General features: G+C 25.0%; 2 protein-coding genes across 3 annotated transcripts in view; both read right to left on the reverse strand.

The window, feature by feature from the left end:
- The window catches only part of LOC127281624 (sestrin homolog), a 322,721-nt gene that overhangs the window by 188,578 nt on the left and 106,319 nt on the right, over positions 1-27,824 (reverse strand). The window lies entirely within an intron of this gene.
- LOC127281626 (uncharacterized) lies at positions 35-27,269 on the reverse strand. The gene is made up of 2 exons (XM_051305428.1): positions 26,943-27,269; positions 35-1,331 (listed from the first exon to the last, which is right to left on the reverse strand). The coding sequence occupies exon 2, from the start codon at positions 1,255-1,257 to the stop codon at positions 997-999; it is 261 nt and encodes an 86-aa protein (XP_051161385.1). The 5' UTR covers positions 1,258-1,331; positions 26,943-27,269; the 3' UTR covers positions 35-996.

Below are 27,824 nucleotides of genomic sequence, written 5' to 3' on the forward strand. Positions count from 1 at the left end.
TAATAATGTTGTTGTTTTTTATATATATACACAGCGAATTTTATTTTCCTCTCTTATTTTTTTTATTTTTCAAAGTTTTTATAAATAATAATTGGTCTGAGAGTTTTTCGTTCGTGGAAAAAATTGGATTTACATTCAAATAGCAAATACTTAATTTATACGAATAGCATATACAGGTATACAATATCTTTAAAAAAAAAAACTCATACAAAACGACTAGCATACGACAATAAATTATTGCAGGAAAGGATTTCCTTTAGAAACATATGTACGTTTCAAAATTAGTCTTTTAAATAGAAATTAGTCATTTCGGGATATATTTTCCTCTCTTTTTTTTTTTTAATGAGGAATTTTTTTTTCCATGAAAGTTTCACAATCGATTTTATTTATTTATTGGGATTTATAAAAAACTTATTTATTATTATTATTATTATTATTTATTTATTAAATAAATATTACCCGAATCTTGATTTTACCAATTTTTTTTTATTCTTACAAATTGTAATTTGATGGAATTCTTAAAACGCCAAAATTGCATTTTGTCCGAAACTACAATTCACCGAAAAAACATAACCTAGAAAATAATTTTGGCGCGCGAATTTAAAAATTAACCAATCAAAAATTATCAAGAAAATCATGATTGTTGATTATTTTTTTCGGTTATTTGCAATTTCGGACAAAATGAATTCTATTAAATAACAATTCATACAAATAAAAATTTTGATAAATTAACATTCGGTTAATTGAAAAGTTTAGTATTTAAAAATTCCAAGTACTTAAAATTTTAATAAATGATAATTCTGCTAAATTCAAATTTGGGTAAATATAGAAATTTTTTGAAAGAAAAATTCTGCTAAATAAAAGTTTAGTACCTAAAAATTTCTTTCATTTCCCTGAAATGACGTTTTTTCTTCCATTTTGACTATATTTTTTTTGTCTTCTTTTTTTTTTTTTATCAATTTTCATTGAAATTTTCTTATTCTTTTCGTTTTACTTTTAACCCCCAATTAGAAGCCAGGGAAGAACGACAGTGACACAAAGTGCTGCTAAACAACTTGCGCACATTGCAAGAGGACTAGCTGCTACTTCCGGTTCGACGTCAAAATAATCTTCGTCTCTTTCAAATTCTCGAACTTCAACATCACAACGGAAACAAACCCTCGCTGTTCTTAGATAAGAACTGTCTCTACGTAAGAGAAGAGCCGAGCCTTTTCGTTCTAGTTTCCAACCAGGTTCTTGAAGAAGCATTTGCTCCATGTCGACTATTATTCTCACAATAAGAATAATATCAAAAGATGTAGGAAATTTTTGATTGCACTGTTGGAGATTATCTGAAATAAAAATAAAAAATTATGATTTTTATCATTTTTTTTTATCGATTGAAAATCAATTTTGCAATATAAAAATTAAGTATAGCTTTATTTGTCTTCATATCTGTTTCTTTTCGGAAAAATATTAGTCATTGCTAAATTAATATTTTTACATTCAATAATACAAATTTCACAAATTTTTTTAATACTTATAAACGGATTTTAAAAATATTTTTGTACTAAAAATGACATATTTAGAATTTTCATTTGACCCAATTTTAATAGACAAAAATTTACTGAATTTTCATTTTTCGAACTTAAATTAACCCGAATTTTTATTTAACAAAATTTTAAGTCAACAAATTTTTAAAAACAGAATTTTCACCTTACACAAATTCTTTTTATCCATTTTTTTTTTATTTAAAAGAATAATTCTAATTTGACCAAATTTTAATTTTGTAAAATTATGAATTAAACAAAATTTTTAACTGAGTCGAATTTTTAAATGCCAAAATTTTGAATTCAACGAATCTTCACTCGTCCGAATTTTTATTTGCACGAATTCTTAAAACGCCGATTTTTCATTTTGACCGAACAAACATAAGTGACAAAAAAGTTTTGGGCTCGAATTTTAAAATTCCACCAATGACAAATTTCAGGATAATTTCTTATTGGTTAATTTTAAAAATCACGTTAAAATTTTCCTGTCAATTTAGTTGTTCGGCCATTTGTAATTTTGGTGAAATAAAAAATCGTCGTTTTAAGAATTCGTGCAAATAAAAATTCAGAAAAATCAAATTTCGGTCAATTTCAAAAATTTGAAACACTGAAAATTCCATTGGATAAGAACTCTACTAAATTAAAATTTGCTTAAATTGGAATTATTCTTCTAAATCAAAAAAATTCGTCTAAAAGAAAATTTTATTTTATTAAATTTTTTTTGAAATGAAAATTCAAATCAATTTTCTATATAATATTTATGAGCTTCGAATTATGTAAAAACTATAAATTAAAAATATAATATAACTAAAATTTAAACTACAAAAAAATGCTAGAGAATTAGGAAATTGTATAATATAGCTAGAGGATTAAAGTGTAATATAAATAATATAAATTTATACATATAAATGAAAATTACTGACGAATTTCTCATTTAAATTTAATTAATAAAAATTTTGCAAATATAATATAAAAGTTTTTAATAGAAAAGAGCCACATATTTCTCAAGTTTTTCCAACACAAAAAGTATTTTGATTGGCTCTCGGCAAACCAGCTGACGATGCTCTTACTCCATTTCCGTCGACAAAACAAGGATTAATCTGAGAAACTTTTCTCGTTTCAGTTACTTCCACGTAGCATCAGGACGTTAATTCCTGTTTAGACTATATATATATACAAAACTTATATCCACAATCGAATCTATTCAACACAGATGGTCTTTCTATCAAACTACTGAATGCCGCGTTAAATCCTCTCAAAATTTCGAGTTTCAGTATATAAACAAACAAACAAATTTAACTAATTGTAAGATAAGTTAACTATAATTTTACAAATTCAACAAAAAATATTATATTTCAATAATTATGTTTGTATAATTATTATTATTATTATATATTATAATATTATGATTATAATTATTACACAAGCTTGCATGGTTTTTATTATTTTTGATATCAAAGTGGTTTGCAATGTATTTTTGTCCGCAGAGTCCTAAAATTGTCCAGCAAGACAGGATTTTGAGGAAAAAATCTTGAAAACCCCAAAAAAATACGTTTTTTTATCATTACTCCCACTTTTCTCAAAATTTTGACGTGCTAGACGATTTTGGGACCCGGAATCGAGTTCAGCGAACAAAAATACATTGAAAACCACTCCCATATTAAAAAAAACAAAAAAAAATTTTTTTTTGGGTCTCTACTCCCACTTTTTTCAAAATGCTCTATTTTTTGGTCTTGCGCATATGGGTTTTAAAGTGTACAATTAAATCTTTAATTTAAGACCTCACGGAAATCTCTAGGACCTATGGTTAAAGAGAAAAAAAAAATTTGAAAACCCTCAAAAACACTTTAACCTTTGTTTGACACACTGGGGTACAAAATACCCCACGTTTTTCCATTCTTTTCAATTTTTCTCGAAATACCTCACGTTTTCCAATTTTTTAAAAATACTCACTTTAAATATTCTACTATATAACTTATATAGTTTTCAGAAGATGCCTCTCAAGAATATGTAAAAAAAAAATTGAAGTAGATATATTTAATATTTTATTTTTCATGATGATTTTTGTCGATGGGGTACAAAAAACCCCAATGTGTCAAGTATGATACTCAGAAAAAGTGTGTCAAGTAAAGGTTAAGAGCCATATGCGCAAGACCAAAAAAAAGAGTATATTTTGAAAAAAGTGGGGGGTAAGAGACCCCAGAAAATTTTTTAGTTATTTTTGACATCGGAGTCGTTTTCGATGTATTTTTGTCCGCTAAACACGATCCCGGGTCCCAAAATTACCTATCACGTCAGAATTTTGAAAAAATTGGGGATAAATACTCAAAAAAACGTATTTTTAGGGGTTTTCAAAATTTTTTCTCAAAATCCTGACGTGCTATGCAATTGTGGAACTCGGGATCGTGTTCAGCGGACAAAAATTTTGCAATCCTGTGTTATTATATATTCATATAATTATATGTATATATAAATTATTATAACATAGTTAATTATATTATTATTATTATTAATAACATTATTATTATTATAACCGAATATAGGCGGTTTTTAAAAATACAAAATAAAACTAAATTAAAATTTCAAAAAAACATTTGTAAAATATTTTTAATTTACAAATAAACGCGATATTTTCAATATCAGAACTTCTAAGAAAATTTTAATTGAAGACTCAATGAGGCATGAAATAGCGAATGCAAACGGAAATCGTGTAAAGACAAAGCTCCTATTATTATCCGTACCAACGAATTGTCAATAATGGGATTCACCAATATCACAATTGTCTGGAAATTAATTTTCGATTTATCCCATTCAGCAGTTGAATGAAAACTTTTATTAGAGAAAATCTGTACTATCGGGGACACATGAATAGATTCCAAATTTTATTTTTTAAAATCATTCTTTTTTGTTATTACCGAAATTTGTTACATCCAAATAGAGATTATTATAATTATATCCATTATTCGAAAATATTTTAATTAGGAGGAATAGTCGTTATCAATGTGACACTTTTTTCTTCACAGTATACTATAAGATTAAAATTAAATATTTGAATTCAAATAAATATTTATTCGATCTAAGTAAACGTTTGGTTTATTTTAATAAATTTTTTAAACTAAGAAATAATTTAATTGAGCCAAATAATTTTTTCACTACCTATCCAATCATCTATTGAAGTTAGCTAATTATTTACTCCAAAAAAAAAAAAAAAGTTATACACGAAAAACAAAACGTGGTCCACTCATGACTATATTCCCCTTATATATTGTGCAAACTAAAGATATTTTTTGTCAGGAATACACGAAATAACAAGAGATGAAGACTACAGTACTGATGCGATGAGTTACGATAAAACTTTCGAAAAAGTTATATATAAAGGATGATTTATTCCTATTCCTTTATCATCCATGTTTTCATTCTCTTTTTTTTTTTTTTTTTTTTTTTACTCTCAAAAAAAGGGAAAACTAATTTTTGGAAAGAATCTTGGCGTCAATCTCATGGAAAAGATTCATCTTTATATTTTTCACATTAAAATGGACAACTAATTTGTATTCATGTATATATAATATATTCAACTCTCGTCACTCTTATTCAAAAGTGAAGTTTTCAAAAGAGAAATATATAAACGTGTTTTGATATCGCAAGTTTTGCTCAAAGTCGAAAATCATCTTCTTCTTCTTCTTCCTCTTATTATTCTAGATCAGATAAATCTCTACTGCTCTAGAAAATAAAGAAAAAGAAGAGAGAAAGATGAAACTGTGACAGACGAAGAAGATAAAGAAATAAGAAGTGCAGCAGTTTGAGGGAATGAAGAAAATAGTAAAGGATCTTGTGTGGTATAGAAAAAAGTTGCCTCTTTTTTGCCATTTACCAAATTGGAACATTTTCTCTTATTTTCTTTATACGAGTATCGCACGAGTCGCACGTTTTTCAACTCTTGGAAACACAAAGAGAGAGAGAGAGAGAGAGAGAAAGAGAGAGACCAAATTATTTTCTCCTGTCAAAGTTTATTTTCCTGGACAATATTTTCTAAACTAATTTTTATATAAAAATCCGTAGGACAAATTGAAATGTGGCGCTGATGGGGCACTGACCAGAATTCCCTATTTCTTATGTGGCGCTGAAAAAGAAAACTTACTAATGCCCTACAAGTTTGTTACGCTGTTTCCAACCAGCACCTACTTAGGGTACCTTTTCTAGTTAGAGAACTATTTGTTCGAATTAGTATTTTGCAGAATTTTCATCAAAACGATTTTCTATATTGAAGAATTTTTATATAGGGGAGACCGGGGCTATTTGGCGCAGGGGTTGCTTGGCGCACTTGAGTTTATTCAAAAGTGTTAAGTTACATTAATTTTTCTCTTTATTCTGATTAAAGTACCTGATGAACTGTAAGTTTATACAAAACTTATAGATTAAAATAACTGATTTTGACACTCCAAAGTAATTTTTTAACCTCTTCATTTTTTTGTGATATCTCTTTAAAAAATTAATTTTAGAAGAGCTCAAATATTAAGTTTTGAGCTCTATACATTTGTTATTAACAAAAAAATTTTTTTGATTTATATTAACAATTTTTATAAAAAATTAATAAATATTTCAAAAGTACATTCGGGGTTAGGTGGCGCGGTTATCTGAAAATTTCGTTAAATATTAATAAAATGAAGCTGATTATATGAAATTTACACATTAATAAGCACCAATAACAATCCTATTCAAAAAATTTAACCGAATAATGGCTTTTAAATATTCACAGCGTTATTATAAAAAAAAAATATATTTTTTGGTAAGTTTACGATTTCATTTAAATCAAATTTCATTTAAATTAATTCTAATTTCTAAATTTCTAATCATTTCTAATTTTTAAATTTTAAATAATTTTATTGTAAAATTACAGTACAAGACTTATTTTGTTAAGTAACCCCGGTCTCTCCCCTAACTCAAAAATTCACTTCATCCAATTTTTATTTGTTCGAATTTTGATTTGTCAAAATTTTTATTTGCTCAAATTTTCATTTAATATTAATAGGCATTTTAAAGAATTTTTATTGGGTAGAATTTCATTGCATAGAATTTTCATTTTATTCTTTCAGATGAATTTTCATTTATTCGAATTATTATTTAAAATATTTTCTATATAACCGATTTTTCATACTACACAATTTTTATTTAACCGAAAAAGCATTTAACAGAATTTCTAATTGATACAATTTTCATTTGTCCGAAATTGCAAATGGCCGAACAAACAATCGATTTCGGTGCGATTTTTAAAATCAACCAATCAAAAATTATCCATAAAATTGTTAATGGTTGATTTTAAAAATCGCGCTGAAATCTTTCTGTGAATTGTTTGTTCGGCCAATATAGAAAATCGATTTGATTCCTAGTAATAATAAGGCAACCATATTCGAACCTTAGGATTGCCAGATTAAAATTTTTTTGTACGGGTATTGCACTTAAAACCATAATTATGTTTTCGGACTGTTATATAGGGTCAACCGGGGTAAATCCGAACGCTTTTAGTAAGTTTCAACAATAACATAAGTTTTTTCTTTAAAAAAAAAATACTTCCGGTATTCTGGTGCATGAAGTTGTTACTTTACTTCCATAGAACAATTTTATGGGGTAGCAAAATTTTTTGATAAATTACAATCGCAGGAAACTTAGCGTTCGTATTTACCTCGATACTTTGCAACTTTCCTAAAATACCGGGGTAAATACGAACGCCACTGTATTTCAGAAAAATCTTAGGGAAAATAAATTTAAAGTATTGCAATTGTTAAACTTATATAAAAACTCAAAAAAAATACGATAATAAACCTATTATGTAATAATGCATCATATATAAATACAAAAATCAAACAGGTTAAAAATTAAAATCCATTACACAATTAAAACCTTCAATAACTTTATCAAATCATAACGGATTTTTGCAAAACTTGGTACAGAAAGTATTTTGGAGTGATTGAATGTAAATACAAAAATAAAAGTCAAATTTTTTAAATTCAAAATGTCGGATTCAATATGGCGGACTTTCCTAAAGCTTATTTTTAAAAATGATCAAATTTGCTAACCCTGAAACCCCCCGAGTAACAATTTTCGAGCGAATCCAATGAATTTTTTAATTCTCGTCCGCCATTTTGAATTTTGAAAAATTGACTTCAAATTGGTAATTAGCGACCCCAAAAACCGTAGAAAAATTGAAACACTCCTTCGAGAGAACAGAGATTAAGTTTCTGCTTATTAATTACTAACGAGGATACGTATAGAAAGAAAAACTTTTTTCTATGTACTTTTATAATGTTAAAATAATAGTGTAATCAAATAAAAACAATTTTGCGTCGCTCTGATATAAGAAAAAATTATTGAAAATATCGTTCGGATTTACCTCGGTTTTCCAATTTTCCGGGGTAAATACGAACGGTCTGATATTATTAATAAAATTTTACAGAAGGCAAAAATGAAAAATAGTTTCTGTTCTAGTATTCATAACAACCCAACCAAAAATTTCAGTATTATACCAGAGTTGACTACTGGCGCAGTACTGGTTTAATATTGGCTGCCGAGACTGGGCAGTCTGTACTGAACCAGTACTGGTATTTTCATTGTATCAGTACTGGTGCAGTACCTCCCTCCCAGTACTGGCAAACCAGTACTGAGCCGATATTGAGCCAGTACTGGCTCAAATAAATTTTCTTTTTGATTAATACTAGTTTACAAAAAGTTCTAGAGTGAACCCGATGAATCTTTTTGTTTAAATATTTTGTTCATCAAAATTAAATACAATCGCAAGTAAAATTGCACAAATGTTATATTATCAATAATATAAAATATACAATTAACCTTTCTTAATAGAAATTATAAAAAATAGTTAAACCTACAAACTTATATATTTCAATGGTCAATAAAATTATTGTAATTTGTTTCTGGATGTTATTGTTCAGTTTTTTTCCAAAAGTGAATTATAAACAAAAATTTAATGTTAATTTATAAATAATTTAGACAATTTTTTTAATAATTACCTAATTTCAGGAATTTAGTATTCATTATTATTAAATCATTATATTTGTGATGAGTTAATTTGTAAACTAATTTTGTTTTATGTAAATTGAATTGAATTCAATGTTAATTTATTTATATTTGATATAATAATTAATAAATTAAAGTGAATAATAAAATAATTAAATAGTTAATTCCATAATCATATACATTATAATTATTTAATATACATTTATATTTTTACTGAACTGTTTTTATATATTATAAAAACTTTGGTCTTATAATAAACATATTTTTATATTTATTTTTTGATTTTTTAAAATAATAATTTGCAATATATATTATAATAAAGAATAAAAATTCTTGGCGTTTTCGATTTTATATAATAAAATATTAATTAGTTAGTTGACTAATTTAATTAATATTTAATTTGTGTTGGGTTACTAAAAATTTCAGACACTTTTTCCTAAGTATACCAAAAAAGTATTACCTGGAGTGAAACTTATCTCTGTCACAATTGAAGCTTTCTTTTCGTATACAGGAAATTACAAAACTGCCAGTACTCGGCCAGTACTGAACCAGTAGTGGTTACCAATACTGGTGCCAACTCTGGCAGCCAATACTGGTAAAATGTTATCATCCCAAAGTTACGCCAACTTTGGCGCCAATACTGGGTGCCAGTACTGCGCCAGTATTTGTCAGTACTGCGCCAGTACTGCGCCATTAGTAAATTTTTGATTGGGAACAATTATAAATAATAAAATGAATTTTTAGCTTCTTTTTCTTCAAATACGAGACAAAATACTGAAAGAGTGTCATCTTTGATTTTCAATCTTTTTTGCAATACTCGTTATCATTGTTTATGCTGTTGCTAATTAACAAACGAAAAATGGGATAATACTTAGAATCTCTTGAAGAGGATCTGAGGTAAAAATTCTCATATCGAACTTATTTTTAAAAATTTTAATTAAGCTGAAATAATTAGCGTTCGGATTTACCCCCCGTTCGGATTTACCCCGGCTGACCCTAATCGAATTTTTTTTTTTTTTAATTTTGCCCCAAATTCAGTTGTAAAAATAAGAAAATCAGTACTTTTTTTTTAATTCAATAGAGATGTATTTCTTTTTAAAATTTTTCTCTTTGACATTTTGACAAGAAAGAAAAGTGTTTTTCATGTTTAATTGAAATTTGCAAACAATTCACATTTACAAGAGTAATAAACGAAAATTGCTGGGGTTCTAAAGTGCTGCATAACTTTGAGAACTCTTGTTACTAGCGTTGCTATTAAGAAAGGTTCAGCAAACATGAAACATCCATTACCTAAAGCTCAACTATGTTTCCAAGGTTGGGGCTTTCGAAGTACAACAGCTTCTTTAAGATGCCAAAAGTCAGTTAACGTGTAAACATATAATGCTCAAAAATAAACTTTAATTTATAAATACCCTGACTTTATCATTTAATTTATATATTTAATTATCAATTTGTTCTCTCAAAATAATTCAATGAAAAAAAAAAAAAAAAATAGTTAAATTATAATAGAAAGGTATGCCAAAATCGGATAAATAAAAAGGGCATAAAAATAAATGTAGGAAAGAGTGGGCAACAGTAGGCCATTTGTTTCCTGGAAAATGATTTAAAAAAAAAATTACCATGCATTACACGATAATTAATTTTTTTCCAATATATTATAAACAAAGTTTATTCACATATTTTCTTGTTGCCTGTGGTCTACATTATGGACCAGGGAAAAAATTTCTTAATTTTATTTACAAATTACAAATCAGAATATTATTATTATTATTATTATTGAAATACTTGTTCTGTAATTAAAAACAGTGTACACGAGCAATAACCTACAAATAGATAATTTTTTTCAAATTATAATTCTTGATTATTAGTTGATATAATCAAAAATTTTATAAATCAAATTTATCTTTCTCATTTTTTTTTTCAAAATTTCTAAAAGAATCTAAAAAAATTTAAATTACTTTTAATTTAAATATTTAATATCAAAATTTTTAATAATAATAAAAATATTTACCTCTATAAAAATGTATCAAGTTGAAAAAAATATTAAAATTTCTGATATTATTTAATCACGGTGAAATTTTAATAAAACAACGTGTGCATTTTCTAGAAAAGTGATTTGTACAGATACAAAAAACGTGTGTTTTGACAAATTTTTTAAATTAAAATAATATTATAAGGCTTTGAAAGAAAGTGATCCATTGTTGCCCACTCTTAAATGAAAAAAGCATAAATCTCAAAATTCAATTAAGTTTTTTAATTTTAAAACAATTTCTCTAAAATTTTATGCGTTACATTAAAGTTACAACCCATATATATATATATATATAAATTGTTACACACTGGTGTCATTAAACCTTAAGTCTATCTTTAAATCAATCATGTCTAAATTGATCCATAAAGCATATAGGGTCTTAAAATTTTATCTCAATTTTTATACCTCTAAATTGGATCAATTTATCAATCAATTTTAACTATAAAAGACGATTTACTTATCATTTTATAAACCTATAGATTGATAATCAATATTGTAATTATTACATTATTATTATTACCTATTGTTATTATTATTATTATTATTATTATTATTATTAATTTATAATTTAGTTATTAAAATTTAATTGTTAATTTATTTTAATAAATAAAAAAAATTATTTCATAATCTATAATTATATTATAATAATTTCACTATATATAAAGAATACATTCATATCTATATAAAATAAACAAATTTTAAAAAGCAATTAATTGAAATCTAGTGAAGTAAATAGGAAAATTCTGATTGGCTGAATTACACGAAATTACAATCGAATTGGTTGAACGGCTAATGGAATTTCATCTATATATATACATACTATACATGGCGATTCGATTAGTAGGTTTATGAGATTATCTATAGAATGTTGAAATTATATGTCAAATGGTGATGATGATATTAATTGGAATATATGAATATATAAAATATTCTAATATATTTTGCAACAAATTTTTAAGTAACAAATCATTTTAACATATAGGTATTTAAATAATTTAGAAATTAAATTATTTATATTATTAAGATGTTTTAATACAAATAATTATAGTAGAACATTTCAATAATAATTGAATTGGCTAAATATATTAACCGAAAAATCATTTATCAGAATTTCTAATATACAAAATTTTCATTTGTGCGAAGTTGCAAATGGCCAAACAAACAATCGATTTCGGCGCGATTTTTAAAATCAACCAATAACAATTTTATGGATAATTTTTGATTGGTTGATTTTAATAATCGCACCGAAATCGATTGTATGTTCGGCCATTTGCAATTTCGGACAAATGAAAATTCTATCAATTAGAAATTCTATTAAATGATTTTTCGGTTAATTAAAAATTCTGTAGTATGAAAAATCGGTTATATGGAAATTATTTTAAATAATAATTCGAATAAATGAAAATTCATCTGAAAGAATAAAATGAAAATTCTATGTAATGAAATTCTACCCAATAAAAATTCTTTAAAATGCCTATTATGTTAAATGAAAATTTGAGCAAATAAAAATTCTGACAAATAAAAATTCCAACAAATAAAAATTGGGTGAAATGTATTTTTGGGTTATATAAAAATTCTGTGATATAGAAAATCGTTTTAATGAAAATTAAATACAAAAATACAAAAAAAAATGTTTGAAATTTGTTAAATTAAAATATTACTACTACACGGCTTTGAAAAAAAGGTAATACATTATAGTCAATTCTTTGCCCTAATTATGTTAAATTCAGAAAACTATTTTAACAAAAAGTAAATATTTGTTAACAATCTTTCAAAAAATGTTGTTCACAAAAATAAATATCTGAAAAAAATGGATCACAGAAAAAAAGCTATTTTAATTAAACTCGGTTAAATTAAAATTCTGGATACACTAACTTCAAAAGAAAATTGCCAAAAAATGTTATTCGTAGTTTTTTCTTTTAAAGTATAGCGATGGTATATACATATTATATATGTATAGAAATTATGTGGAATATTATTTGAAATCAATAATGTATTTGCCTTTTCGAACGAGCGCAATATAGCACATGTTACATTGCATATAAAAATTACTTTTATCTCGTTTTTTAAATGAAAAAAAAAATTCATCTGCTACTTTAAAATTATTTATTAGATAAAAAACTTATTTCCCTTTTATTTAAAAACTGGAATTTTTTCGAATTATATATGAACTTTATATAATTTTTTTTTTACATATTTGATCATTTTCCCATCACAGAAAAAACCTGAATTCAAATTGAGTATAGATTCTATACTCAATTTGATTCGCAACAAAAATGAAACTGGTTGTCTCATTTCGAGTTCTAAGGTAAAAGTATCAAAATGAAACAGGCAAGTTTCATTTTGAGAAAAAGAAAAATGGAAAAATATTGTGAAATAACGAATAATTTTGCACAAAAACATGAAATATAATAATTACAAAGAAGTAAATAACACGCTAGACTTAATATATTTGATTAAAAATTGCTTGTAATCGCGTAATAAAATAATAAAGGAAATATGTTTTTAGGTTAGAAAAATGAAAACATGTGTTTTGACAACAGGAACGGTACTGCCAACTTAAATAATAGGGGTAAATTTAAAAGCTTATGAAATTAATTATTATCTACGTAAATAATAATAAATAATTTTTATTTAAAAACTTCTAAATATTCGTACTGGTCAAAATAATCTTTCTGGTGTTGTTGAAATATTAGAAACAATAATTGAAATACAAAATTACTCTGCTTATGATGCCAACTTAGAAATCTGAAATTCCAGCCAATATCATTTTGAATAACATGAAGTTTGTCCCATACTCATTTCGATACCCAAAAGAAAATGAGTTGCAACAAAAATGAGTCCAAGTTTTTTCTGTGATATTGAATGTGTGAATTTTACAAATTTGACTTCATTTTTGTAATCAGCTACCTGAAAAACTCTACGACTAAACAAGATCCCGGATCCGAAAATTTTCTAGCAAGTCAAGATTTTGAGAAAAAATTGTGAATTCCCCAAAAAATACATTTTTTATGTCTTTACCCCCCACTATTCTCAAAATCGTGACGTGTTAGATCATTTTGTAACCCGGAATCGTGTTCAGAGGACAAAAATACATTGAAAACCGCTCCCATATTAAAAATAAAAAAAAAAAATTTTTTTTGGGTCTCTACTCCCACTTTTTTCAAAATGCTCTATTTTTTAGTCTTGCGCATATGGGTTTTAAAGTGTACAATTAAATCTTTAATTTAAGACCTCACAGAAGTCTCTAGCACCTTTGGTTAAAGCGAAAAAAAAATTTTTGAAAACCCTCAATAACACTTTAAGAGCCATATGCGCAAGACCAAAAAAAGAGCATATTTTGAAAAAAGTGGGGGGTAAGAGACCCCAGAAAATTTTTTGGTTATTTTTGACATCGGAATGGTTTTCGATGTATTTTTGTCAGCTGAACACGATGCCGGGTTCTAAAATTGCCTATCACGTCAAAATTTTGAGAAAAATGGGGATAAATTCTCAAAAAAACGTATTTTTAAGGGTTTTCAAGATTTTTTCTCAAAAATCCTGACGTGCTATGTATATTTTTAAATATACGTATATTTTTAAAAATATATCTATGTTGATTTGCCAAGTTGACTTGCAATGATTTTATATTTGACATGAGTTGAAAAAGCAACACGAGGGAACATGACGGATTCAAGTTGCTCGCATTCAAATTCAACGTAGAGAGAGAAAGAGAGAGAGAGATGTTTATGAAAGCACACTTGTCTGACTGTACATTGAATCTTACTACACACGCAAACGCATATCATTTCGAAAGCTTCGACATTCAAAGCTTTCGTTTGTTTTTGTGTATATATATATATATATAAAGCGGTAATCGCTGGATCAGTCCTTGTGAGAAGACTGATTTTTTATATGTACCAGTTTTACAAGATAGCAGAGGAAATTTTTTATTTTTCCTATATGTATATTTCTAAATACAAGTATATAAACTTTGTTTTTGATCTCCAATAAAATTTACAAAAATATTTCATTAATTTACCAATATTTTTTTTTGTATTAATATTTTTTTGTGTTCAAAAATAAAAAAAGGGAATTTTATAGAGAAAATGAAAAATCTCATAAATACTATATAATTTCGTTATTATCGAGAATAGTTTAAGCTTACTTGCTTCATACTTTAAAAAAAATTCTTGTACAAAAAAGAATATATATATATATACAAGTTGCGTATATTGATTATTGTTACCATGAACTATATATAGTTCCCAATGAATCCATCTCTTTTTTCCTTTTTTTTTTTTTTTTTGTTTTTGACACAGATAAAATATTTATCAAGAAATAATGCATAAACAAATTTTCCAATCATCAAATCGGATAAAAGGATTACATGAGCCAAATTTATTTTTAGAAACAAAATAAAAATGAAAGGATAGAATTATCGTAGGAACATAAATACATATAAACATAAATAGAATATGAATAATGAAATTCCTTTCAAAAAAAAAAAAAAAAAAATTAAAATCGCGTGTGCAATTTCCAACGAGCAGAAAAAAGAAAAATTAAGAAAAAAAAAGTAATCGATTGCCTTTGTTCAAAAAAAAAAAAAAAAAATCTGAGCTTTCGTTAGTTGCATATGAAATATAGCTATATATACATATATATGTGAATGAGAAATTCTTGATCTCGGAAACAGTTTGCGGCACCGGAAGCATCGCACAGCCGTGTTCCATTTCCGGAAACGACTGAACGTTCATACCAAAATGAAATGAGAGAAACAAAACTCAAGGCTGCAAACAATACTGAAAACGAGAGATCGAGAGAGAGAAAGAGAGAGATCTCGAGAGAGAGAGAGAGAGAGAGAGAGAGAGAGAGAGAGAGAGAGAGAGAGAGAGAGAGAGAGTTTCGCACACGTCAACGGAAGTTAAGTTACATTTTGGACCAGACTCAAGAGAAAACGTACATTTTACCCTCTGAACAAAGGGGGATATACTCTTTTAATTCGAAAGCCCTCACATCACGACGACAACGACTTTTGGCAAATATTCCAAAAACATTATGCTTTCAATACTCTTTCAATTTGCAGTAATTAAAATAAAAATAAATAAATAAAAATAACGGATAAATTAAAAAAAAAACACTAAAAAAATTAATTACGGTTAAAAATTTAGTATTTTTAATATTTTTTTTTAAAAATTTTCTTTCTTTTCATTAATTTTATTAATTTGTTTTATTTGTTTTATTTATTATTTATTAATTATTTATTGTTTATTTATTATTTATTCGCATTGTTTAACAATTTTAATAATAACTTGATATTTTAAAAATTCGAGAACAATGGTATGGCACTTTTTAAATATTAAACATAGAGGACATAATAATTTTTTAAATACAAATTTAAAACCGAATGATGGTAAAACAGTAAAATGAAAATATAAAAAATTACCGGCACAGAAATCTACATTACCGACAGATGGTTAAAATTTTTTAAAATTAAAAATTCTTCCTCTTTACCATCAGTCGGCAATGTAGATTTATATGTCGGCAATTTTTTATATCATCATTTTCCTATTTCACCATTAGTCGGTAATGTAGATTTCTATGTCGGTCATTTTTTTATATCATTTTCCTGCTTTTACCATAAGTCGATAATGTAGTTTTCTGTGCCGGTAATCGATTTTTATTTTTAAAAAATACGTTTTAACCTTGTATTTAAAAAATTACTTTTTTCGATAATATTGAACTCTCTAAATCTGAATTAGTAAAAATGTTTACTAATTTAAATTAGTGACTCACTTTTTGCTTTAGAATTAGTTAAATTTTACTAATTGTTAGTCAAAGTTACTAATAATTAGTAAAATTTTACTAATTCAGAAGCAAAAAGTGAGTTACTAATTCAAATTAGTAAACTTTTTTACTAATTCAGATTTAGAGAGAAGGTTTTTTTATACATTTGTGGTCTCTTATGTTTAATATTTAAAAAGTGACATACGGAATCAAAAAATAGTCAAAATTTGCTATAATTGAAACCGATGTAGAGCTTTTTTTAATTTAAAATTTCAAAACATAACCTATATTTTTTTTCTTCTAAGGTCCCTTTCTTCAGAGTGCGTCACATATATGTATATATTCATGGATTTAAATTTAATAATTTAGGTTATGACGTTTAATTATTATTTATTATTATTACAAGAAGCACAGACGAGAAAAATTAATCATCACTTTTTCAATACGTAAACTGACAAGGTAAAATATTAATAATTCATGAATATTTTGCAACAATTTTTTAATTTAATTTCATGAAAAATAAGTTTTGTCATATACAAAGTGTAAAGCAGAATATTATTATTGAAATAATTGTTCAGCAATAGTTTTTATTTGCATAAAAAAACTGGCAAATTATAGGTTATATTCAAGATTATAATACAACAATATAAATATACAATGAGAGAAGTGTTTTGTTTGAACCAAATATATACCATTTTAATTTGTATTGACATAATTCTTTGGATCACACAAAATTTTCTTTTAATTCAGATCAATATTTATTTAATCAAAATAAAATTTTAATATTTTTTTTTTAAAAATGTTTTATTTATTTTAAGAAATTTGTTAAAACCAAAAAAAAATGCAGTGACCCATTGTACAGTGAACATAACCTTAAAATTTTCATATTTAATAATTAGTAAAATTTTTATTATAACTTATGCATTATTTAGAAAAATTGTTTACTTTTTTGTTAAAGAAAAAATGCGAAAAAGAATTTTTAATTAAGAGCATTTGAACCTTCGTGACGTCACAAATCATGGCGCATGACACGCAAACTTCTCAGGTATGTGAAAAGCACAATTTTGAATATTTTTTAAAAAAACCTTTTGGAAAATGTTCAGAATAACATAGACTCTGTCTGTTATGTGCGGAAAATTCAAAATTTTGCGTTTAAAACGTTTTTTAAACAATGTTAAGGTCACAAATCATGGCGCATGATTTGTGACCTTAACATTGTTTAAAAAACGTTTTAATCGCAAAATTTTGAATTTTCCGCACATAACAGACAGAGTCTATGTTATTCTGAACATTTTCCAAAAGGTTTTTTTAAAAAATATTCAAAATTGTGCTTTTCACATACCTGAGAAGTTTGCGTGTCATGCGCCATGATTTGTGACGTCACGAAGGTTCAAATGCTCTTAAAAATATTACTACGGCTTTGAAAAAAAGTGATCCATTGTTGCCCATATTCTTCTCTATATATTTATGAGAAAACAAAAAACTGACAAAAAATAAATAAATATAAAATTAAACTGAAGTTGATTTGAGTGAATTTTTTTTTTTTATTTATTTTTTTACTCTATATTTTTCATTGATTTCCAATAATATGAGAAGAAAAGCAGTTATGGAAAAAATAATGAAAGAATGAAAACAAAAGCTTGAATTCCTTGAAAGTAGATTCCTTTTCACTCGAGAAAAAAAAATCATCCATTCTTGAATTTAATAAAAAGCCTTTCATTCGTTTTTATTGTTTTTATAGTAGTATCTATTGTCATTACTAATATTATTTTATAAACTAGTTTTTTTTTCAAAAATAATATTTTCTCAAGATAAAAATAAATTAGATCCAAAGAGAATTGAATGCAAGGAAAGAAAAAAATGCTTTTAAACTTTATATACCTATTGCCGTTGGGTTCAAAGCTATGTTTGAAAGACATAACCACAAATTTAGGTCAAATTTTGGAGGGAAATCCCCCCTAACAAAGCAACGAACATAACCTCAAAATTTGTATAAATTTTGACCGTGAAAATAACCGCAAGTCTCCAGGATTGCCGCTTGGTTCGAGGCTATGTCCGAGAGACATAACCTCAAATACCCATCCCTAACCATGAATAAACGAACATAACCTTAAAAATAACCTAACATAACCTAGTCAAAAACATAGGTTTCGAGGCTATGTCCGACAGACATAACCTCAAATACCCCTAACCAAGAAACGAACATAACCTCAAAAATTACCTAACCTAACCTAACCTAACCTTGTCAAAAACGTAGGTTGGAAACAGTTGATATGGAATGACCCTCAATGAAGACAGCGGCGAAATCTTTTTATAATATAGAGAGATATATGTACAAAAGAGATGAAAGAATTAATAAATAATAGAAAAAAGCCAAAAAAAAAGTTGAAAGCAATAACACGTCAATTCCCTACGTATTCTTTTCAAAACATTCTTTTCAAACGCAGTAGAAAATTTACGTTATATGTTAAAAAACAATTTTTATGATATGTGTATATATTATAATTACGACTTCTAATCGCGCAATCTTGACATTGACACTTTGCGTCATAACTGATATATTATAAACAAAAAAAAAGTGAAACTCTTAAAAATTTGAAAAGAATAAATTTTCATTAGTAATATAAAATTACACATGATTTTTTTTTTTATTAAAAAAACAATTAATGATGTTCCCATTGAAATGTAAACAGAATTTTTCCTGTCCGAATATATAAACTGTGAATGTAACCTTGAATGAATAATTATTATATATATATATAACGTGTATGCTATATAGATATAAGGAATATATTTTTAAGCATAAAATTAAAAAGAAAGTGTTGGGTTCGATGCAGTGTAAACTTAGAAAAGATATTAAAGATAGATATCCTGTTACGTAAAAATATCACTATATGAAATATAAATAAATTTTATAAAATGTAAATAAACTGCATATAAAGTGTAAATAAATTACAAAAAATATAAATAAATTGCATACAATGTAAATAAATTACGTATAAAATGTAAAAGTATATAATATATAAAATTTTAGGTAATTTTTTTTCCAAAAAAATAGTTATGACATAGAAAAGTACTGTTCTTTTGTTTTGAAATTTTTAATTATAAAATTAATTTAATATTTTTAAAAAAAATTTTTTAATTTCTTTTTTATTTCGAATTTATTAAACATTGATTTTCATTAAAGAAATCGTTATAGTCGAAATTTAATTTATTTGAGGAATTTTTCGATATTATAAAGATCTTCATTTTTGTTATGCATATTAGGTATTATTACAAGTTCGATATCAACTTGAGTAAGTGGAAAATATTATATTTTTCAAAATATAAATTACAATATGTAATTTAATTGGAATTTGTATTTTTAATTTTTAAATTTAGCGCCATTATCTAATATAGTTTTGTCTTACGTGGTTGGTACTTGTGTCGCAATTCACAAGATTTCTAACCTAAAAATTGTGCTATTTAATTTTATTAAATATGACAGTTATTTGTAATTTAAAAATATTTATAATAATAAATAAATATTATAATATTTTAAAATTACATATAAATAACTGTTTTGTTTAATAAAATAATAATAATATAAATAATTAGAATAATAATAATAATAGTTATTATTATTATTATTCTAATTATTTATATTATTATTATTTTATTAAACAAAACAGTTATTTATATGTAATTTTAAAATATTTAAAGAATTCCAGAAACGAAAGCGTAAATACTATGTATATAATATTTTTTTTGTTTTTAATTAAAGTATCATTAAAACTTTATGTCAAAAAAAGTTTATAAAATATTTCTAGTATAAAAATTTGCCATTTTAAACTTTTAATAAGGGTCAATTTCGTTTTAAATAAACTGTAATATATTTTTATTTTAACAATTATATATATCATTAAAAGTTTCAATTAAAAATAAAAAATTTTAAGTTTGAAATATTCTATAAATTTTATTATTATTTTATGTATTAGAAATATATTGCAATCAATAAATGTAGGTCAATATGGGTCATTCCATGTCATTCTTACTTCGTGGTCAAGGTTAAGTTAAGTTAGGTTAGGTTGGGTTGGTTACTCTTGACATGGAATGACCCATACATATACCTATATTAGTATTTTAATTCTGATTTTAACCTGCTCAAACCCACAGGAAAATTGACGTGAAACAACCCATATATATTAAACCCATATTAGTATTAAAAAGAACATAACCTCAAAATTCAAGGTCCTAGGTCTCCAGGATTCAAGATCAGAAATCAAACATAACCTCAAAACTCTAGGACATAGGTTTCCAGGATTCAAGGCCTTAGTTCAAACATAACCTCAAAATTCAAGATCATAGATCAAGGGTTCGTTAAGTTTGAAGCTTTGTCCGACAAACATATAACTTCAAATTCCTCCCAAACCAAGAAACGAACATAACCTCAAAATTTAGATAAAATTTTTATAATTTTAAAACTCGCAAACCTTTAAAAATTAATTATTAAAGTGGAAAAAAAATGAAGGTTGGTACCCCCATAATATAATATAATATAAAAAAATGACTTACATATTTTCCAAAAATGTTTAACTAATAAATTAATAAAACTGATTCTGAAAAATTTAATTAAATTTCCAGTTCAGTGATAAATTTACAGTTAGCATCTACTTTTTAAACAAAATATAAATATAAACAAATAAAAAAAAGAAGATAATTTAAATGAAAAACCGTTTAATATAACTGATTAAATATTAAATATATGTCTAATGAATCCCGTATATTTAAAAATACTGTATATTTATATGCTCTTTTGCTTGTTTTTATTTCAAAAATGGAACAGGAGATTATTGCTAATTCTAGCTAAAAAAAATTATTCAATATTTTTTTTTTTGAAGTTGTGCAATAACTTTATTTGTTAGAGAAGGAAACAAAATATTATTATTTTTTATCAATGTATATAATATTTTCTTTATAACAATGAACTTTTCTGCAAGTGCAACACCTTTTTGCAATAAAGAGTAATAATTGAAAAGTGTAAAGACATTCGTCAGCACAATCTTATATATATATATACATAATCAAAGCTTTAAATGCAGCAAATAGAAACCCGGAAATCTTTACTCTATGGATTATAATGTTACAGAAAAATATCAACGAAGGAAAAATTTTACTTGTAAAAAATTGTTATTTTTTTAAAAATAAAAAAAAATTTAGTCAATTTTTAATCTTAAATTTAAATTTTCAATCGAAATATATTTTTAGAATATAAAATATAAAAAGAGAAATATACTTTATAAAAGTAAAACTTCTTTCTCTCACAGTGAGATAAACAAATATTTTTCCTTTATTCAAAATTAAACAGATATTTATATACAACAAAATTTTACATTTGTATCAAATGCTTGATCACAAACTGCAGCTAACGGATAAGAATTTAAATTTAATTATTCATCGATTTTATTGACCTTGTTATAAATTATAAAAGGCATTTTTTACTTCTTACACATACACACACACACCGACACGACAAAAGGCACAAAGAAAAATTGCAATTAAAATTTATTTAAATTACTCATGTATAATAATTTTATATTAAACTTCAAACACGTATTTTCAATTAATTTTGGTAAATTTTTTAATAATAAAAAAAATTAAATATATAATATAGTTACTTATAGTCAATATAACAACCACAAATTTAATTTGTGTAATAAATAAATAAATAAAATAATTTAAATATTTTCTTTAGATTATATTTTTTTTATTCAGTGAAGGATGATTAACAATGGAACAAAGAAAAAAATTTTTTAAGTTTATCAAAAGTAGCAATTGGCAACTCTGATCCTACAATGTTGTCTGCTAGACTATTTTGATTTCGACCAAAAATACAATGGAAATTTCGCGCCACATTTTTTTTAGGTTAGGATTATCACGGTGCGCCAGAAGGTGGTTTAAATAAAAATGAATTGGCACTTAAAAATTCTTTTTGATTATGATTCTTAGATGAATAACAAACATTTCTCAATAGTTTTTAAAATCATTTTCTTGTTTCGTTTTTATATTTATGCATTAAGAGTATCGATCGGTACACAGAAAATTATAAGGTATTAAAATAAGCTGCAACGCTTATTATTTTAATCCAATTTTGCTTATTTTAATACCAAAATGGATTAAAATAAGCAAAATTGGATTAAAATAATAAGCGCTGCAGCTTATTTTAATGCCTTTTAATTATCTGTGTATCTGAAATTCTTTGGCAAGAAGAGATCTTTAATTATCGCTCTGAACGTGAAATAGTATTGATTTTAAAATACTTTTTTCTCGAAACACGAACACTTTTAACAAAATCAGCCAAAATCCTCATCTTATAAATTTCCTAAATCCAAAAGACTGTACGAATCCATAGAAAAACATGGTTGCAAAACAAAAAGTAGAAAAGTAATCTAATAACAGCTGCGACTTTGTGCGCCCTGCATGCTGCTGCCATCTGACGGCGGCAGGAGGTAATAAACCCCTCATTATATTACTTTTCGTTTTGCAATCGTGTTTTTGTATGGATTCGCATAATCTTTCGGATTTAGGAAATTTATATAAGATAACGATCTCTAGCTGCTTTTGTAAAAAGTGTCTGTCTTTCGAGAAGAAAGTATTTTAAAATCAATGTTTATCATTTTCACGTTTAGTGCCGTTTTTATAGAGCGATAATTAAAGGTCTCTTCTTGCCAAAAAATTTCAGAGACCATTCGACTCTCTTAAATAAATTTTGTCACTCTTAAAATCGTTCTTTTAACATTATAATTTAATTTTTTAAAATTGGACACAAACACTACAGCAATATAATTATTTATATGTAAAATTGAAAATAAGTAATTATTTTATCATTTATTACAGTATTTATTAGATTAAATAAATTCTGATTCCCCATAAAACACTGTTTTTATATAAAAACTCAATTTTATTTAAATCGGGCACGTAAACTGATTTTCAAAACTATTGAGAAATGTTTGTTATTCATCTAAGAATCATAATCAAAAAGAATTTTTAAGTGCCAATTCATTTTTATTTAAACCACCTTCTGGCGCACCGTGTTATATCAAAAGCACGGACTACAAACATAAGATAAATAAAATGACTCGTTAAAGAGGAATGTTACACGTTAACATAACCTCAAAATTGAAAACTTTGAGGTTATGTTAACGTGTAATATTCCTCTTTAAAAATGGGACAAAAAATTTTAAGTTTATCAAAAGTGGGAATTGGCAACTATGATTATAGAATATAGTCTGCTAGAGTATTTTGATTTCGACCAATAGGATAATGAAAATTTCGCGCCAATTGTTTTTTCTAGGTTAGGACGTTTGATTATATAGAAAGAACGGACCACAAAGCATAAGATGAAAAAAAGACATTGGAATATATATCAATGCAAAATATTATATGAAATAATAATTATTATATAATTATATATTTTATTATTATTATTATTATTATTATTATTGTTAATTATTATATCTTTTTTTTGTCTCATTGATGCCAACTTTCTCCTAAAATTATTTTTGAAATAAAAATTTTGTTTGCAACAAATAAATCTCTCTTTATCTACATTAAAATTCAAACAAAATTTTTATTCATGCCTCGATGAATTCTCTTATGTATATATAAAAAAGTACAATTTAAATCAAAATATAAAGGACCAAAAAAAAAGGTATAAAAATATTCTCTTTTCGAATGTTATTCAAACGAATGTTATTAAATCAGAGGTATAAAGAATGGAATTTCATAAAATCATTTTGAAAACAAAACTATACACTATAACAATAACTTGAATGATTTAGAAAAATTCTCCACGTTATATAAAAGTATAAAAATATAAAAGCAGGTAAAGTACGTTTCGTTTTAAAAAAAAAAAGAAAGAAAGAAAAAAAAAGAGGAAAAAAAATAGAATGTTAACGTAAAATAAAATGGCATGAGAGTGACACACACACTCAAAGTTTCATCGAATTAAAAAAATATACCGCAAAACTCTTGAAAGTCAGTAGCAGAAAAGCGACACTCAAGGACGCGTTTTAAGTTCAATTTTTAAAGTCGAACAACTTGTGAAAAAATTTATCACACTTTATTTCTGAAGGCATGAAAAAAAAGAAGAAGTATATAATCAGTAATTCATGGAATTTAATTTGAAAAATGTTATTCGCGACCTATGAAATAAAAATAGTTTCAACAAAAATAAAATCCGATTTTCTTTATACAATTCTTTCATGAGTGGACACTAATAAATTATATGATTTATAAAAACAATGAATTTTAATGCTATCTACAAATATTTTTACATAATTATTATTGTATTAATTCATTAATTTAATTCGACGATACATTTAATTTTACGATAAATATTTAGTATAAATATAGAATTTACTTATTTTATTTATAAACTATAAATATCTATAATTTTAAGTATTATAATGTGTAACTATTAAAATGACATTCTGTTAACTAAAAACATATTTAAGTTACTTTGAAGAGAATATATTATTACTTTTTTTTTTTTAATGAAAAGAAAACTGCGTCGATAAATATGAAGCAGTGACAACTACTAATGGCAAATTTAAAATTAATTTCTGATAAAGAAATTTTAATATAAATTAAATAGAATTAATTTTGAAATTAAACAAGATTTTAAAATCAGACGCTTATATAGATTTTTCATACATTAATAATTTAAAGAGCACTCTTATTTATAAGCAAGAATCAGACAGATAGTCGAAACAAAAAGTTGGTTGCATTTTTATGTTTTATCATTAAATTAAATTGAAATTTATTTTTATTATTATTATTAGGTATTTATTAATTAAATTATATTATTAATTTTTTCTCATAAAAATGCAATTTTCAATAGTTCAATATATTCTATTAAAATTTAAATTCTATATTTAAATATTTTAACTAAATTATTATTTTATTTAAAAAATCGAAAAATATAGTTTGACTTATACTTTTGTTATGATTGTTTAACCAATTTTATCTTTTTTTTTTTTTTTTTTTTAAATAAAAATTTTTGAATCAAAAACTAAGAAATTATCAATAAGTGAAGGTATTTTCTTTAAAGCAATAGTATATAGAGTGAATGTTTTAAAGCTCATATAATTTAAATGGACGTAAAAAGTTACACCAAGTAAAAGCAGGTCTGAGATAAAAAAAAAAAAAAAAATTCCAATCCAGAGAAAGTATTCGACATCTATATGAAAAAATTATTACGTATATTGATTTTCTATAAAGTTTATTAACCGATATTTACTTTTGATACAAAAAAAGAACCAAATAGAATTCTTCAATAATCGTAAAATTTGAATATTATCACATATTTAAAGATTCAATTAATTGAATCATGAAAATAATGGAAAAATTTTTATTTCTTTATTTAGTAATGTTAATGAGTTGGTTTTAAAATTACAGAAAATTTTTCAACAAAAAAAAAATGTTAGGTTGGACAAAACATTGTTATTTTTATATTCGCTGTTTTTACTTTTGTTACACGGAAAAAAAGAAATTGCTTACAAATTCTCACTGATGTTTTCTATCGGATCTAGCAAACTTAGTAACCACAGCTAAATTTTTTGCTATGACAACGAAAAAGTTTGCTGTGATAAGAAATATTAGTCTTAATTTTTTTTTAAATTTACTCTCACAGCAAACTTTTTTGACCCCACAGAAAAATTGTTTGCTTTCCATATATTAGCTAACGTAATTTTCTGTGACAGCAAATAGTTCGCTGCCACATCAAAATTTTTCTATTCGTGTTCTTTTTATTATTTTTTTACTTTTTTTTATGTAATAACTAACAAATTGAAAAGAAATTCATGTAAATAATAATATAGTAAAAAAAAATAACAATTTTCTATGTTAAAAAAAATATTTAAAAGTTTCATGGTAAAAGAAATAAAAATTGTCAATGTTCAAAATAACAAACAATTTTGTTTCCATTGTAAAAAAAGAAATTGGTGAAAAATTATAAATAATTATAAATATAAAATAACAAAAATAAAAACATCAAATATTCAAAATAACAATATTTATGTTTTGTTCAACCCAACATTTTTTTTTGAAAAATTTTGTATAATTTTAATAAAAGCTGATAAGTATTAACGTGAAATTTTTATTTCCTATTCCTTCAATTACGTGTAATTAAAAAATAATAATAAACTAGCAAGCAGCGAGTAAATATTTCCCTACCATGTAATTAATAGGTAAAATTTACTCGAACTAATAAGGTAAACTAAACAAGAATTTTATAAAATTTTCAATAAAAAAAAAGGTGAGGGGGAGATTCAAATATATTTTTTAAATATTAAAATTATTATTATTTATGGTAATTGCTCGTAAATTACAAATAAATAAATAAATAGAAAAATATATAGAAAAATCTATATCAATATGAAAAAAAAAAAAATTTTTAATCAGATAAAATAATAAATGTCACTATGCCATTCTCTCTCCATTAAATTAAATTTATTATTATTATTATTTTTTTTTTTAATATTCTAATTTTGGAGCAAGTCGCGGTCAAACTTTCCTACTTTCAAAAATGAAATAACATATCTTACCTGAGGCGATAATCTTCACGCACGTGAAGTCTTTCTAATGTTCAACTTTCTTTAAAAGTTCTTTTGACACAAAAAACGAAGATAGAGATAAGATGTAAAATAATATACACTTTTGCATTGAAAGACGTTAAATATAATTGTGCCTCAGGTTTTTACAGCGAGAAAGAATTATAAAAATAGAAGCACTTTTTTTTTTTTGAAATGTAATCAAAGTTGTGTGTGCGTAAAAAAAAGGTGTGAATAACACATCCTATTTGGAGCGCGTTCAGCACGCAAGTGATTGCACCGAGCACCACGAGTTACAATATTGAGGAGGGAAAGAGATGAACGGTCGCGATTCCGCGAGAGTCTTTCGCTTATTGGTTTCGCAAGTTGCGCGCGTCGACGACCGCGTGGCAAAGTTCAAGTTTGTATTATACATACATACATACATACATACATACATACATACATACATACATACATATATATACATAGTCTCTTGCATTGTGGTCAATTAGTTTCTAATTAACAATTTACTTTATGCACACTGAGAAAAATGTTTAGTTAGAGCAACCAAAATTTGATTGGTCCAATAAAATAAATATTGTCATTATTTATAAGCAACAAAACTATTTGTTTGAATCAATCAAAAAATTTGATTGAATGTTTTTTTGGGCATAGGGATACGTGATTATGTTCTAAAAATCATTAGTTAGAATTTTCATTTTATGGAATTTCATTTGTCATAATTATTTTTGAGACGAATTTTTATTTTCTGGAATCTTCATTTAATATAATAGGCATTTTAAAGAATTTTTAACCCCTTCGCAGTCCAGTTAAAAATCGCTGGTGGGCCTAAAACGGTCCGAAAAAAAAGTTTCCAAAAAAATATGACTTCAT

The sequence above is a fragment of the Leptopilina boulardi genome, unplaced genomic scaffold (assembly GCF_019393585.1).
Source record: "Leptopilina boulardi isolate dan_hultmark-lab unplaced genomic scaffold, ZJU_Lbou_2.1 LbouV2_273, whole genome shotgun sequence".
Classification (NCBI taxonomy): domain Eukaryota; kingdom Metazoa; phylum Arthropoda; class Insecta; order Hymenoptera; family Figitidae; genus Leptopilina; species Leptopilina boulardi.

Coding starts and splice junctions, on each gene's coding strand:
- LOC127281626 (XM_051305428.1), bottom strand. CDS start 1,257: ATGGAGCAAATGCTTCTTCAAGAACCTGGTTGGAAACTAGAACGAAAA.